Genomic DNA, 16,035 nt, shown 5'->3' on the forward strand with positions numbered 1-16,035 from the left:
GCAAGCCCCCAACCCCCAGCCTCTGCAGTCAAGGACCCTGTGACATCCTCGTGACACAGGGCGGGTCCTGGGGATTCCAATCCTCTCTCTCACTGACACCTGTCACTTGCCCCATTCCCATCAGCCATCCCCCTTGATTCCCCGGTGGGAAGAGCTCCCAGAAGGGCTAAATATTCCTCCCCCACATGCTTCTCTGGCCTCCCAACTCATCCCTTTATCCTCCTCCAAGGCTGCTGGCAGCTCCACCTGCAAAAGCCCAGCCACAGGGGAACAATGCGGGTCCCGAAACCCCCCATGCAAATGGCTTCTTTTGTGCTCCCCAGGGGAGGCCCCCAGTGGCTCTCTCCCGGCCCTGCTCACCCCAGCCTGACCTCTGCCCTGGCCCTTTGTGCAAGCCCCAAAGAGGGGAGGGAAGGGAAGGGAAGGGGGAGGGGAGAGGAGATGGGGAAAGTGAGGGAATAAGGAAGGTGGTGGGGAAGAGAGACAGAGACAAAGGCAGAGGGAAGACCCAGAGGTAGAGAGACAGTCTAGAAAATCAGAGCGAGACTGGCAGGCAGACAGACAGACTGACAGACAGACGGAGAAACTGGTTCATGCAGGCTGCTCAGAGCAGGGTCTCCTGGCTGAGGGGATGGAAAGAGTAAGTTGCACCATGTGAAACTGCCATTTCTGTGTGTCACAAATGGTCGAATAAAATGACAATTCCATTTGGTCCAACCTAACACATACAGATCAGTCTGGTCTCCAGCCAGGGCGGGTGGAGTGGGCAGGTCCCGCTCGAGAGAAGAGCCCCCATGTGCCCTGGCTCAGCCTCTGGTTCCTTTTCCGGAGGGTTCTGGGGAACTGGGCTGATGTCAGGAAATCCGGGCTTACCAACCAGAGGCTGTTTTGCCCCCAGAGCACATCTGATGATCGCAAACGTCTGGAGGACAGGCCAAGAATGCTGTACCACAGCAGAAGCACAGAAGACAGCTCCACAACCGAGAATCCCCCAGCCCCGCCGGCACCTGAAGTCACTGCTGATCGGCTTTTAGCTCCAGCACCCTCTGCCTCCCACGGAGGGAAGTGGCAAGGATTTATGACAGTGACTGGCTCTCTTGTCCCCGCTGCTGTGGAGGTGCCCCTTCCTTGGGGACACTCCCTTAAAGGAGGCCCAGAGCTCTCACCCCACCCCCAGCCCCAAAGCCCAAAGTTCAGGCCAGACGTGGCCGTGCCTTTTCCTTTAGACCATGAAGTTAACAATGATGATAGGTAACACCTGTGTAGCACTTTTCATCCGACCCATCACTCCACGTGCGTTCTAGCCTCAGAAGCAGCCCAAGCCTCCCCGCGACCAGGACCCTGATGCGCTTCTATATATAATACTTTGTATAGCTCACGACTGCATAATGTTTTAATAATTAAACCACTGAGTAGACCAGCTGTAAAAGACATTTGGGGGACGACCAAGAAAGCTGGAAGGTGGATTGGGCATCAGATGATATTAAAGAATTTTTGTTAGTTTTGTTAGGTGTAATAATGCTGTTGCGAAGATGTGAGAAATGTTCTTCTTTTTCAGAAAAGGAATTCTGAAATATTTAGGGGTGAAATGTCATAACGTCTAAGCTTTTCTTGGAAGATATTTCAGCAAAAAAAAAAAAATTGCTGAAGTAAATGGGACACGATGTTAAATCGAAGTGATACGAACGTGGAGGTCTAACCACTCTATTCTCACCACTGCTCCGAGATTTTTCATGATAAAAATTTTAATAAACAATTAAATCACACAAATTCAAAATACAGTAATATATAGTAAAGCTCAGAATTTTGGATAAATGTCATATTAGGTTGGGCTAAAATTCACCATGGAAAAAGGACCAGGCAAACACTTGGCTATATGTGAGCACAGCATTTCCTGCGATCATGCAGGAAATGTTTGCTGACTTCAGAAAACTTCACTTTCTAAGCCCTCAGCGGCATCGACTTAATACGATGCATAACTAGTAAACGAGCGGGTCCAATGCAGCAGTAGCATTCTGCCTTAATACTTTTGGAGAGAGCACATGGATGTCATCCTGCAAAAACACACCAGGGTTTCTCAACCTCGGCACTACTATTAGCATTTGGGGCTGGATAACTCACTGCCATGGGGGCTGCCCTGTGCGATGCAGGATGTTTAACAGCATCCCTGGCCTCAACCCACTAGATGCCAGTAGCACCCTCCCCCTAGTTGTGACAACCAAAAGTATCTCCAGTAATGTCCAAATGTCCCCCTGGGGGCAAAACAGCCCCAGGCTGAGAACTACCGGAATATATGAGCACAATGAAATAGTTTCTTTGAAATGCTCTGTAAGCCAGTCTTTTCGCCAAAGTTGACCCTCCATGTGTAATCAGATGTATAACCTGCTTCGGAAATATATTGTATCTTTTCATTTCATATTCAAAAATTCTCCGACAACATAATTATATGGATATCCCATAAGTGAGTCACTAAAATGCTACTGAAAGACATTTGGTCGGTTCCCTCTTTTGTTATTATAAACAATGCCGCAATAAGCTACCTCCAAGCAAAGTCTTGTGACACATCACTATTCCCTTAGGCTAAATTCCTAGAAGTGAAAGGATGAGGCTAAAGATACATTTTGATACATGATGATAAATCGCCCTTCATAAACTTGGCACCACATTGCCCCCCCATCACCAGAGCAGGTGAGTGCCTGTTTCCCTAACCCTTTCAACACTGGGAATCACTTTTTGTTTTCTAAATAGTGTCCATTTAATAAGGTTTTTAAAATGGTATTCTTGTTAATATTATTTCTTTATTACTAGTAAGTGTAATACTTCAGATGCTTATTGCCATTTGTACAAATTCTCTGAATTTCTAGTTCATTTTCTCAGCTCAGTTTTGCATTAGGATCTCTTTTTCAGTGAATTGTAAAAGTTCTTTATTGAGGATATTAATCTTTGGTCATCCATGTTAAAAATTTATGTTTTTCAGCTTTTAGTTTGCCTTATGTTGCTTATAGAGATTTTTGAGGTATAGACGTTTTCTATTTTTATCTAGTTAAAATCTTTCCCTTTATGATTTCTTGCTTTTGTATCCTATCTAGAAAGCCTTCTTTACCCCAAGATTACACTGATACTGATATACTTTATTCTAGAACTTTTAAGAATTTATTTTATTTTATTTTTTTAATTATTATTATTTTTTTGGCCACGCCCCACAGCATGTGAGATCTTAGTTCCCCAACCAGAGATTGAACCCATGCCCCCTGCATCAGAAGCGTGGAGTCTTACCCACTGGACCGCCAGGGAAGTCCCAAGAATTCATTTTAAAGATACATTTCAGGGCTTCCCTGGTGGCGCAGTGGTTGAGAATCTGCCTGCCAATGCAGGGGACACGGGTTCGAGCCCTGGTCTGGGAAGATCCCACATGCCGCGGAGCAATTGGACCCATGAGCCACGACTGCTGAGCCTGCACGTCTGGAGCCTGTGCTCCGCAACAAGAGAGGCCGCAATAGCGAGAGGCCCGCACACCACGATGAGGAGTGGCCCCCGCTTGCCGCAACTGGAGAAAGCCCTCGCACAGAAACGAAGACCCAACACAGCCAAAAATAAATAAATAAGTAAATAAATAAATAATTATTTTTTTAAAAAAAAGAGACAAGCATTTAGGAAAACCTAACTAAATAATCCTTCCTTTAAAAAAAAAAAAAAGATACACTGGGATTTATGAGTTCACAGCATGAAGGAGAAATTTAATTATTTGAAAATAAATAGCCATTTTCCCAGCACCGTTTACCGATTGACTCCTCCTTTTTCTCACTGATTTATGATCACAGCTTTATCATACACAAGTTCTTATGTTTATATTTGAGTCTATTTCTGGACTTTCTACTCAGCTTTCGTGGTTTCTCTATTCCTATGCCAGGATCACACTAATGTAAATATCCTGTTTACAATATTTAAAAAATCTGTTAGGGCAAGTCACCCTTCATCACTTTTCTTTTTAAAAACATTCTTGGCTATTAAGAATTACATCCTACCCAATTGAGATGTTTTGAGTAGAATTATGCTAAACTTACAGATTTCAGGGAGAACTGACATGGTACAATTTTGAGTCTTGCCCTCCTGGGACATGGTAAGATCGTTAGTGTCCCTTGGGAAAGTTTTACCCTTTAAAAAAAATACTGTCTGTACTTTTATTGCTATGTTTATTTCTGTGTATTTGATATTTTTGTTGCTGTTCTAATTGGGAGTTTGTTTCTATTATCATTAAAAAACTGACATTTGGGCTTCCCTGGTGGCGCAGTGGTTGAGAATCTGCCTGCTAATGCAGGGGGACATGGGTTCGAGCCCTGGTCTGGGAAGATCCCACATGCTGCGGAGCAACTGGACCCGTGAGCCGCAACTACTGAGCCTGCGTGTCTGGAGCCTGTGCTCCGCAGCAAGAGAGGCCGCGATAGCGAGAGGCCTGCGCACCGCGATGAAGAGTGGCCCCCGCTCGCCGCAACTAGAGAAAGCCCTCGCACAGAAACGAAGACCCAACAGAGCCAAAAAAAAATGAATTAATTAATTAATATTTAAAAAAACCAAAAAACAAAAAAAAACTGACATTCATCGAACACTTAACTACAGGCCAGATATCCCATTCTATGCTTTTCACTTGCTCTGACATGGTTCTGTAATTGCTGATACATAAGAAAAGTTACTGACCTTTGTATGTTAATTCTGTAATGGTCTCCCTGCAGAATTCTCTCACCAGTTTTAACAGTTTTCAGCAGATTCTCTACAGGCAGGTGTTATGACACAAGGCTCTGAGGAAGGCACAGAGGCCCTTCCCACCTCCACCCCACACCTGTTTTCAGGTATAAGCTGATCCATGTGCCCGTCTCCCTCGGCTGACTTGCGACCAAAGCGACGGGTCACTGCTAACTGGTTCTCCCAAGCCCAGACCCTGTGGCCTCAGCCACGCCAGCCCCCCAGCCATCCACCCTCCCTCCCAAGGGCCACTGTAATGGGCACCTGTGGAAGACAGTGGCTTTTAACTGGCTGTACCTCCATCTCTACCTTGCTTTCAGGTCCCCTGCAGACGCACAAGTTTGTCTTCTCTTTTGGTAGGATGTTACCACACAGTCAGGTGTGTGTGTGTGTGTATACACTTAAGTGTGTGTGTATATATATATATATTTATATTTTTTTAAATTACCCTAAATTGACCAACCAGCATGACTACTGAGAGGCAGAATGATGATGGGGAGGTTAATGTTACTCACGGACTCTGAGGCCAGGAGACCTTGGCTGGGATCCCAGCTCACTGACCTCTCTGTGCCTCAGTTTCTCCTACGTAAAATGGGGTAACAGCAGTATCTACCTCATCCGGGTGGAAGAAGTGATTAAATGGCTAAGAATCAGGAAGAGTGCTGAGCGCATAGCAAGCATGATATAAATGTCGTCTCCACCTCCTTCATTGAGCCAGAATCGATCTATCTTTACTCCTGGGTCTGGGCCAAACACTTCCCGGGATAATACTTATCTGACAGCCATTTACTCATACAGCTGACCCCGGACAGCCCTACATCCTGTGTCACACCATCTTTTGAAAACCAATCAGCACTCAGTCAATTAACAGACCTCCTTCTTACAAGTGGCACGAGCTGCTTACAAGTGATATGGTCCGTGATCCTAGCTCCCCGCCATGGACGCACAGGTCCCTCTCTCCTATACCGGGAGTACCAATGGCTCCCTTACCCGGGACCCAGGGAACCACATCCTCTCCTCAGATGACTCTAAAAGGATGCAGGCTGTGCAGTCAGACCTTTTCAACCTAACACTTTTAACACGGCCACTGCCATATGTCTGGAAGGCAACAGAGGGCGTCCGCCATTCCCCCATGTTGGCTGAGCTATTTCTGCTTGGAGACGAAGTGGGGAGGTACTAAGTGGCCCCCCAGCCTCAAAAGTCTCCCAGGGAGCAAGAGGTCAGGAAGGCAAGCATGTCCCCCACGGTTGCCCGAGCCCCAGCGCCCTGTCCCCAGGGCTCCTGCTCTCCACCCAAACAAACCAGATTCCCTGCACCCTTGAACTCTGACCTCAAAAACTCAACTTTTAAAAAAATTGTAGTAAAACACACATAACATGAAATTTACGATTTTTAAATGTACAATTCAGTGGCATTAAGTATATTCACAACATTACCCATCACCACTCTCTAGTTCCAGAACTTTCTGTCACCCCAAAAGGAAAGCCTGTACCCATGAGACAGTCACTCCCCATCCGGCCCTCCTCCCAGTCCTCGGCAACCACTAATCTTTCTGTCTCTGGATTTGCTTATTCTGGGCATTTCACATAAATAGAATCATACACTGTGTGGCCTTTTGTGTCTGGCTTCTTTCACTCAGCATAATATTTTCAAGGTTCGTCCAAGTTATAGCATGTGCCAGTACTTCATTCCTTTTTATGGCTGCATGATATTCTACTGTCTGGATATACTGCATGGAGTTTATCCATTCTGCCACCATCCATTCTGTCCCAAAGGTAGATATTGGGCTGTTTCCACCTTTTGGCTATGGTGAAGCCAAGCCCTTTAATTGATTTCCAGTCTTTAACAGGGTCTTACAGTCTGTGAGGCCACCTCGCTTCTGCCTTGGGCAGCCCCACCTGTTCCCAATCAAGTTCTTCTCAAGAGCCCTCCCTCTGGCTGACTCTCTACACCTGTCCTCACGCAAACCCACATCCCTGGTGAGGAGCTAAGAGACTTCAGCTCAGCTCAACCCTTCCATACACAGCAGTGTTTGTATTTTCCATGGCGTTCCATTGCTTTAAAAAAAAATTTTTTTTTTAATTTTTATTTATTTTTGGCTGCACTGAGTCTTCATTGCTGCACTCGGGCTTTTCTCTAGTTGCAGCGAGCGGGGGCTACTCTCTGTTGTGGTGCACGGGCTTCTCATTGCGGTGGCTTCTCTGGTTGCAGAGCACAGGCTCTAGGCACATGGCCTTCAGTAGCTGTGGCTCGCAGGCTCTAGAGCACAGGCTCAGTAGTTGTGGCTCACGGGCTTAGTTGCTCCGCGGCATGTGCGGTCTTCCCGGACCAGGGCTCGAACCCGCGTCCCCTGCGTTGGCAGGCGGATGCTTAACCACTGCACCACCAGGGAAGCCCCTCCATTGCTTTTTCACTGAGCACTTAGGATAAGCCCGCCACTGAACCAAAGGCTTTACCCAGAGCATCTCATTTAATCCCCACAACAACCGTACACAACAGGGTTATCATGACCCCGGTTCACAGGGGAGGAAACAAGACCAGGCAGAACTCCCAGCTCAATGCCCTTCCCCCCCCCGCCCCCCACCGCCCAAACACTCGGCCAATACTGCGTTCAACTCTTATCAACTCATTTCCTCTACTCACCCAACCTACCCCCTACCCTGGAAAACCAAAGCCTAAAATGAGAACAACCCAAGTTTATCCAGCGGCAGGTCTATAAAAACCCAATTGTCTTCCATGAAAAAAATGGAGGTGCTGCGAGGCCACCAGAGGTGACATCTCTCAGCCCACTCCCACCCCACACCCGGCAGCACCTGAGGCGGGGCGGCTCCCGTAGGTTCAGCCGCCAGGCTCCCCCGAACGGCTGCCGGGGGGCCTCAGAAGCCACCCCCACCCCCCGCGGGACCACTGGAGCAGCTGGCAAAGGGCTCCACTCGGGGCCCCAAAGGGGGTGAGTGCAACTGGGCCAGAGGGTGGCCCCCAGACCCAGTCGGGGGCGGCGGGGAAGAGCTGGTCGTTTACTCTCGTACCTCCATCCTGAGTCCAGCTTCCACTCGGACGGCAGCCATATGCCCCTTCAAGCCCAGGAGGACAGCTGAAGTCGGCAGCTTTCCGACCCCGCTGAGAGGCGGCCCTTCCTCCCTCAGGACTTCTTGGTTCCGGCGTCTACATTCAGTCTCCGGGGGAGGCTCACGTGGGCTCCCACGTGGGAGCCGTTTATACCAGGGAAAGCAGCAAATGCTATACATCAGGCCCCGCCCCAGCCAGGTGTTAACTGTTTACCTGCGTGCCTCTGCTCATGGGGATCTGCAAGGCCCGTGGAAGAAGCTGGTCAGCAGAGGGGGGAGGGGAGCAAGCAGGCATTTACAAGGAAGAAGAGAGCTGATTAGCAGGAGAAGTTCAGTCCTCCCAGGAGAAGCAGGGTGGGGAGGGCCCAGGACCGTTGGTCCCACCCCTTCATCCTTCAAGGAAGCAGAAAAGAGAAGTCTTTGCTCTGTCCAAGGCCTCACAGCCAGGGGAGAATCAACCCCAGATCTCCCGGCACCAAGACAGTGCTCCTTCTGCTAAACCAAGGGGTCCCCACAAACCAAACAAACTCCGACAGCTACCTCGGAGTTGATGCGGGGCAAGGGAAGGCAGGCGGTGGAGGTCTCTACAACTACAAGTAGATGGGTTTAGTGTCGGTGGCCCCATCTCCCTCCCGGCCCCAGGCTTCCCACGGGCACAGGGTTCCTCGCCTCCCTGCCCCGAGACGGGGTACCAGCCAGCTTAGCCAGCAGGTGGACAGCATTCCCGGAGTGAGCTGGCCCTTCAAGGGGATGGGTTCAGGGGGAGGTTATGTCCATCAGCTTTCAGGACAAATTCTTGGTTTATTAATTCTCCTCTGTTCCGCAGGCAAAAGTAAACAAGCTTTTCTCAGGCAGCCCAGCACGGAGGCCTTCCCTATTCAAACACTGCAAGAATCGACAGGCTTGGAAGTACTGAGCTCCCAGGCCCCGCTCCCCAGGGGGCCCCCTGGCCTCCTGCCCACGACGTCCCTCCTGCTGAGATGAGGAGAGCAGGGCCTCTTTGTGGTGGCAGACCCCAGAGTCCCAGCGCCCGCAGTCTAGACCTGGCCCGAGTTCTCCAGAAAAAGCATCACAGATCCTGACCATTCGGAGACTCAGAGAAGGTCACAAAGGGTCTGGCCAAGGACACAGGATCCCAGCAAACATCACACCTGCTCACTTAGCCCCTCTGTGGAGAAAGCACTTTGTTAAAGGGTGTTCATTTACTGTTTGCATCCATTTAAACCATGTTTTTAAACGTTCAGAAAGAAGAAAGGAAATAAACAGTGACAAAATCAAAAGGAGTCAGAAAAGTTAACTGAGAGTTGATAAAGACTTTTCAAAGAAAAATGCCAGAAGTGTTTGTTAGTTGCCCAGGAATCTTTTGTCTGGTTGAGCGGAGATCGTTGCATGCTTTATACCAGCTTCTTGTGGTGTGTACAGAAATCTCATGAGTTGTTTTTTGCTTCTCCTCTATTTTTGTTTCCATTTCCCCATTTCTAAAGTGGAAGGAAAAAGCCAAAACCACTGCAAGAAACCGAAAGACAAGGTTGCAAGGACCAGAAAAATGGGAGGTGAGAGAGAGAGAGAGGGTGAAGACATGCCTTGTCCTTGGATGAGCCGCGTTCTCAGCCCCGGTGAGTTCTGATGGGATTCATGTCACAGCAGGGAAGCAAGAATCGCGACTATATTAACTGGAAGTGTCTTCTCGCTTCACAACTGCTCTACCCGAGATCTGAACGAACTGGGCTCTTCCTTTTATTGTGTTTTTACCAAAGAGCTTCCTCCTCCTGCCTTCCAGGCACCCGTGATGCTGCTTCCTTCATCCCCTTCCCAGCACTATTTCTCCTGTAAGTGTCCCCCGAGGCTCAACCGAAGGTGACGGAAGACTCTGCCCAACCACCCAACACCAAAATATCTTTGGTTTTCCCCGGTGTAGTCTCCAGCACTCCCTGAAATTTTCTGTCCTTTCCTCTTTGAGGGCTGTTTGGTGATGGCGCACATCCAAGTTCTGAATCCATTTTCTCTCAAGTTCCCAGGGCATGGCCAATATTCAAAAAAATCCAGTCTATTCTAATGTATTCAGGTGGGGACTTCCCTGGTGGTCCAGTGGTTAAGACTCTGCACTTCCCCTGCAGGGGGCGCAGGTTCGATCCCTGGTCGGGGAACTAAGATCACGCAGGCTGTGCCACGTGGCCAAAAATAAAAATTAAAAAATTAAAAAACTGAAGTATTCAGGTGACCACATGGGTGCACAGACCTCCCCAACAGGTGGATCTGGGGAGGAGCAAAGGGGTTCCCAGAGCTGACACCAATGTCCCTGCAGGGCCCCACTGTCACCATTCCTGCCCCCCATTCCCACTCCTACTCCAAGTACCAGTACACAAAAGCCCCATGTGACCACAGGCCCAGGGCGCTGGGTACAGCATGGCCTGCTCTCCTGGTGCCCCCTCCAGCCAGGCTCCGAGCCCTCTCTGTACCCAAAGCCAGGACTGGGTGGCCCTTCTTGTACCAAGCACTGGTGACGTCCACGGACGTCACAGTGATATTTTTACTTTCTCACAGTAATGTTTTTAAATGCAGAAATAAAATCCATAGGACTACAAAGGAAACTAATAAATACTGAAATACACTTAACCCAAATATTTCCAAAACCCCAGATTTATGGTACAGTTACGTAATGTATGTGTTTCTTTATTAACGATTATAAATCAGGATCTAGCAGCGGGTCTGGTAACTTCCATCATCCTGAAGCAATTTAGTGAGCATAAATAATATTCCATGATAGCTGCACCAACTCTAACGTGATGTGAAAACGGCTGGGATTTCTGCTGGTGGCCAAATCACTGATGTTGCTGGCCTGGCTGTGGTTTGTGGCCCACCTTTGCAATAAAGAAAACTGTTTCGTTTTTTTTTTTTTAGGTCGCACCACACAGCATGCAGGATCTTAGTTCCTCGACCAGGGATCGAACCCACGTCCCCTGCAGTAGACGTGCGGACTCCTAACCACTGGACCACCAGGAAAGTCTTTTTTTTTTTTTTTCCCAGGAAACTCTTGATTTCAGTTAGAAGGAAGGGACAGTGAGGGGGTGAGTCTCTTCCTGTCCCGATTCATGCCCTCCCCCCCCAATTCTGTTTGTGGACCCCAATGCTCTAGAATGCCTTTTTCATCCCCACCACCCATCTCCTTCCTTCTCTGCAACCCCGAAAGGAGTCACCCCCAGCTCAGGTGGCCCTGGGCTGGAAGGCAGCTTCTTACCCTCGCTGGCTGAGCAGGAGGAACGTGGCTTTGAGGGTCCCAGGCTTGGGAGACAGGCTAGCCTTAGGCACCATTCTTGGAAGGGACATCGCAGAAAAATGCCCTGTGGCCCCATCCTCCTCCATGCAGCCCAGGGGTACCACTCACACCAACCAGCACCCCGACGGTGGTTCAGAGGAGTCTGGCCCCTCTAACCCCCTTCCCCAGGCCCCACCCCACCCCACGGCAAAAGCAGGAAAGCAGCAAAGGGGGAAGCCTACCTTCGGGCTCCTCCACGCTGCTGGCTGCAGTGGTCGGCGGTGCCACGGGGATCTCTTTGTGGCGTTCAGGATGGGAGGAAGGGGAAACAATAAGAACATGTTAGAGAAGAACGAGCGCAGTGCAGACTCCTTCCAACCTTCCTGGGCCCTCCCTCCCAGCCCCACTCCTCGCCCCAGGAGAGGACCGTCAGGGAGGAAGGGAAAGCCGGCGTGGAGGCCCGGGCACCCTACCTGCTCTCTTCTGGAAACCGTCCCTCCGCCTGGCAGGGACAGGAGCGAGGGGAAGGCAGGACCCTGACCCCTCTGCTGTCTGCGTGTTGTTGACTCACCTCGGCCCCTGGGGCAGAGAGAGGGGTCCCCGGGACCCCTGCTCATCACGATGGGGCTGCGTGGCCTGGTCTGACCTTGACTCACTGGTGGGGAAGGGGTCCATGGCAGGGGTGGCATGTGAGGGGGCTGGGAGGTGTCTTCCATGTGCAGAGAGGGGCCTGCACCCCTGGCCCAAGTTCCCACGGGCTCACATCTTGCATCTCAGAAGCTAAGGCATTTTCTCGGCGGGCAGAAAAGACTGACAATACGGAAGACTGTAGGGCCTGACAGAAGCATGTGCTTTTTGGGGACCATTCCTCTCCTACCTAGAACGGCAACTAGTTTCTACAAGCTCCCGCCTGGTGCTCAGAAAACGTGAGGAGGTTCAGGCAGCCTCTGGGAAGACCCAGGCTTCACGTCCCCGGCTTCCTCTTTCTAGACGAGGCCAAACCACGAACTGAAAGTCCCTGAGGGACAGGGACCCACCTCCCCTGCTGAGTGACCATGTGAACAGGGGGTCACAGAGGCCTCCACGAATCCCACTGATTCTGGCCACCGTCTGACTATTAGGGGTAAGACCTCCCTCAGAACCCCAGACTCTAGATTAGCTGCGATCTGAGGCTTGGGGGGGTCGAGATGGAATACCCGGGCCTGGGGGCAAACGTGAGGGTCACCCACAGAAGCCAGCCTCTGCACCTTCAGAAGGAACAGGCAGAAGACCCAGCCCTCGATTCGGAGTCAAATCTTGCTCTCAGGTGATTTTATCAGCGACAACAAGCCACAGGTGCCCCGTCACAGCAGCTCATTAAGAAGCCGGGCCTCCTACCAGGCCCTCTCTGAGCCTTCACGAGCTACCTGGCCCAGCTGGAACATTCCAGAGGGAAATCCACACAGCCCAGCCTAATCTTACAAGTCCAGGAATGGGGCTGGGGCCAGTGGCCATGGAGGTACCCTGGCTGCCCAAGCCCAGCTCCTGAGGCCTGGCTCTGGGACGTGAGCGGAGGGCCCCGGGGCTCCCAGAGCTGTTCCGAAACAGACACAAGCGTCCAAGGCACTGTCTGGGCACCTGTAGCCTGATGCCGGCAGAAAGAGCTCACAGAAATCCCAGGATGGAGGCCCGGGTCTTCAGGTCCTTGGTGGGAATGCTCTCCCCAGCATTAGCCCGCCCTTTGTGAGAGGAAGGGAGAGGGTACAGAGCGTGTTGGAAAGTGACGGCTCCAGTCTCCCAAGGTTTCTGTCCCTAATTCTGAAACATCAGCTCCGTTTCAAGGCCTTTCCCCCTGGGGATTTGAAATGTTGGTTTCAGCCATTTCTGGGAAACCCAACAGCTCCTGACTCTCTTTAAAAGGGAGACCTCATTTGCTTCCTCCATGTTTTCATAAGCCCAGATGGTGGTGCTAATTTCCTCCCAGCTTTCTAAAAATGTTCACCGTGCAGCTCTTTGGATGGACGGAAAAGAAAGACCCTTGCAAGCTGTGAGACCCTGACAATCAGACGTCGTGAAAACCCATTCCAACCTGCTCTGCCCTGGATGGATCCAAGCTCAGTTTCCCGTGGCCTGAATTTAGGTTATCCGCTGTTACTGGACCCCTGCCAACAAGGAAACATCTCCTGGTGTAGAAACTGGTCAGAAAAGCTGCTGGAACCCACACAGCTTGTGGTGTCCTGGACGTGAGGCCGCACCCAAGTCGGGCAGCTGAGGTGTTGGGGGTTTAAGGTTCCCGCCTGGCGTGAGAACATTCCCTGCAAGATCTAGGGGGTCACTCCAAGAACCCCAAGCAGCTGCGGGGCTGAGGGGTCCCCACCCTCCTGCTTCTGCCTCAGGTTATTTGTTCCAAGCCCCTTGTGCCTGACCTGAGAAGCCAGTACCCACCCAGAGCTACAGGATGCTGAAAAACCTAAAGCAGGGGTCGGCTGACTTCTCCTGCCAAGGGCCAGCTGGCAAAGATTTTAGGCCCTGCAGGTCGTAGGGTCTCTGTTGCAACTACTCAATTCTGCCGTTAGAGCTCCAAAGCAGCCACAGGTAGCACGGGCACAAGTGGGCACGGCTGGGTCCCATAAAACTTTATTTAATGGACACTGAACTTTTCCTTTCATATAATTTTCGCATGTCATAAATTAGTAGTCTTTTAATTTTTGTTTCAATCATTTTAGAAAGGTTTAAAAAAAAAACCCAAAACCCCATCGAGCCACACAGAAACAGGCAGTGGGCCAAATCCCCGAGCAGAGCATGCTAACCCCTGCTCCAGAAAAGCAGCCTTATCCTTGGTGTCTGCCTAGTAGGCCAGGATTCACGCCTTCCTCCCCCTCCTTTCTGGGCGCAGGTCAGCCCTGCACACGGAATCAACGAGGCTGAGGCCAGGGGCCAGGACCCAACCAGGCCTGACTTCCATCTAGGGCTAATCCAGCTCGTAACACCTGCGCAATCCTACCAGCTGTAAGATGTTAAAACTCTTCCGAGCCAAGGCCCCTGAGCAACCCCTCCCAGCTTGCACACGCCCCTCCCCAAGTTCCAGCAACTAAGGGGCTGACAGCTGGCCTGCCAGGGCCTCTAGGACCCGCATAGAGCGCTGCCACCCTTCTGAAGGGCGCATGGGAGCTGTGCCGGCTTCTCTCAAAGGCCTTGTGGAGTCCGTCCTTTCAGTTCTGAATCTGCCAGGGGCTGGGGATCCTGGAATTCCCGCAGCAGCAGTGGCAGGCCCTGATCCAGGCCCCCCAACCCAGGCCCAGGCCCAGGGTCAAGGTGGAATATGGGAAGAGGACCTGGGCTGAGGAGAGGGGCTTGCTTCCCCCTCTCACCCCACACCCCGGGAGCAGGAAACTGTCTTTTCAGGACAGAGAGCCACAAATGGGCTGGCTCTGCGGAGACCCCCGCAGCCTTGGGGGGTCTCACGTGGGCTCCCCGAGCGCAGAGGGCCACCTCAGTGAGCACTGTCCCCACTGGATGCGGGCGACCCGTGTCCGGGAAGGGCCCCCCCAGCCCCGAGCCCGCACCCACCCCAGCCTGCGGGAGGAGGGCGCCCTGGCATACTTATGCAGGGGGCGATGGGGGAGCGGCTCTGCTGGTAGCCCTTGGCACAGCGGTTGCAGGTGATGCCGGTCACACCATCCTTGCAGGGACACTGGCCCGTGGTCTGGTTGCAGGTTTTGCCAGCGGCGCCCACAGGGTGGCAATCGCAGGCTGTGGAGAACACACGACAGAGGGGTCAGAGGCGGGTGGGTCAGGGAGTGACCAGAGCACACCCTCCCCCCAGGGTCCTCCCCACCCAGTGGCGCCCCGGACCCCATCCCAGGGGAAGAGCAGGGCTGGGGGAGCCAAGCCTGCACACATTCCAGAAGCTCTGATGCCTGACCACCTGCCTACCTGGAAACAGGGGAATGAAAATCAGAACGGACCGACTTGAAAGGACCGTCTGGGTGGCAAGGGTGAAGTCGGGGAGCCCTTCCGAAGCCCCGGGAGGAAGGTCTACACAGTCCACGGGCTGAGTGTGAGTGCAGGAGTCAGAACTGGGGGTACGCCTGCCCCTCACAGGCTGGTTTGTGCCCTGTCACTCCTCTGCCCCCAGCCAGCTCCTGACCCTCTGGGTGGGAGGGACACAGTGTGGGGCATGATAGAGCCCTGGGGTTTGCCAGGTCAGGGGAGTCACCAAGGGGGTGCGACCTCCCCCCCAAGGCTGCAGCCTCCGCTCTGCTCTGTCCACCCACCCTGATCTGCAGCCAGGCAGTCTGAGACGCAGGCTTCTGGATCACAAAGCCCATCAACCGTAGCACTAGGAGGAGTCCCAGCGATCATTTACAGACCCCGATTAAATGCGAAGACTCGAAGGTGAAGGAACCCCCAGGACCTTGCAGAAAAGGAATGGCCAAGCTGGGAGGTGCCGTGAGGCCCTGATTCTTAGGTCAGCCGCTGCTGTACCCCACACCCTTCCTCCTAATTTGGAACGGGCTAAAGAGCTGGGGTTGCCCACCCTATCACACTGCACCCTGAGGCTCCCTCCCTGTGTTCCAAGGACCCAATCCCAGTGATGAAATGGCCAGAGGAGTTTGAGGCAACATCCCCCCTATTATGGACTGAATGACTGTGCCCCCACCTGCAGATTGATATGTTTGTTGAAGCCCTAACTCTCAGTGTGATGGCATTAGGAGATGGGGCCCTTCCCTTGGGAGGTAATTAGGTTTATTTATTTTATTTTTAAAATTATTTATTTATTTTTGGTCCCTTTGGGTCTTCATTGCTGTGTGCGGGCCTTCTCTAGTTGCATTGAGCAGGAGCGACTCTTTGCGCGCGGGCTTCTCACTGCAGTGGTGGCTTCTCTTGTTGCAGAGCACGGGCTCTAGGCGTGTGGGCTTCAGTTGTTGCAGCACGCAGGCTCAGTAGCTCGCGGGCTCTAGCGCGCAGGCTCAGCAGCTGTGGCGCACG

General features: G+C 51.8%; 1 protein-coding gene across 5 annotated transcripts in view; it reads right to left on the reverse strand.

Moving 5' to 3' along the window:
- Positions 1 to 16,035, reverse strand: part of NTN1 (netrin 1) — a 209,159-nt gene that overhangs the window by 40,229 nt on the left and 152,895 nt on the right. For 3 of the 5 annotated variants that reach the window (XM_057536808.1, XM_057536807.1, XM_057536806.1), the window contains exons 4-5: positions 14,647 to 14,796; positions 11,307 to 11,360 (exon numbers count right to left, since the gene is read on the reverse strand). The exons of 1 other annotated variant lie outside the window; for it this stretch is intronic. In XM_057536808.1, coding sequence (XP_057392791.1) covers positions 11,307 to 11,360; positions 14,647 to 14,796 — 204 coding nt within the window. The remainder of the gene's footprint in view (positions 1 to 11,306; positions 11,361 to 14,646; positions 14,797 to 16,035) is intronic. One more of the 5 variants, XM_057536809.1, reaches the window with a different exon arrangement.

Source organism: Balaenoptera acutorostrata, chromosome 20, assembly GCF_949987535.1.
Source record: "Balaenoptera acutorostrata chromosome 20, mBalAcu1.1, whole genome shotgun sequence".
NCBI lineage: Eukaryota > Metazoa > Chordata > Mammalia > Artiodactyla > Balaenopteridae > Balaenoptera > Balaenoptera acutorostrata.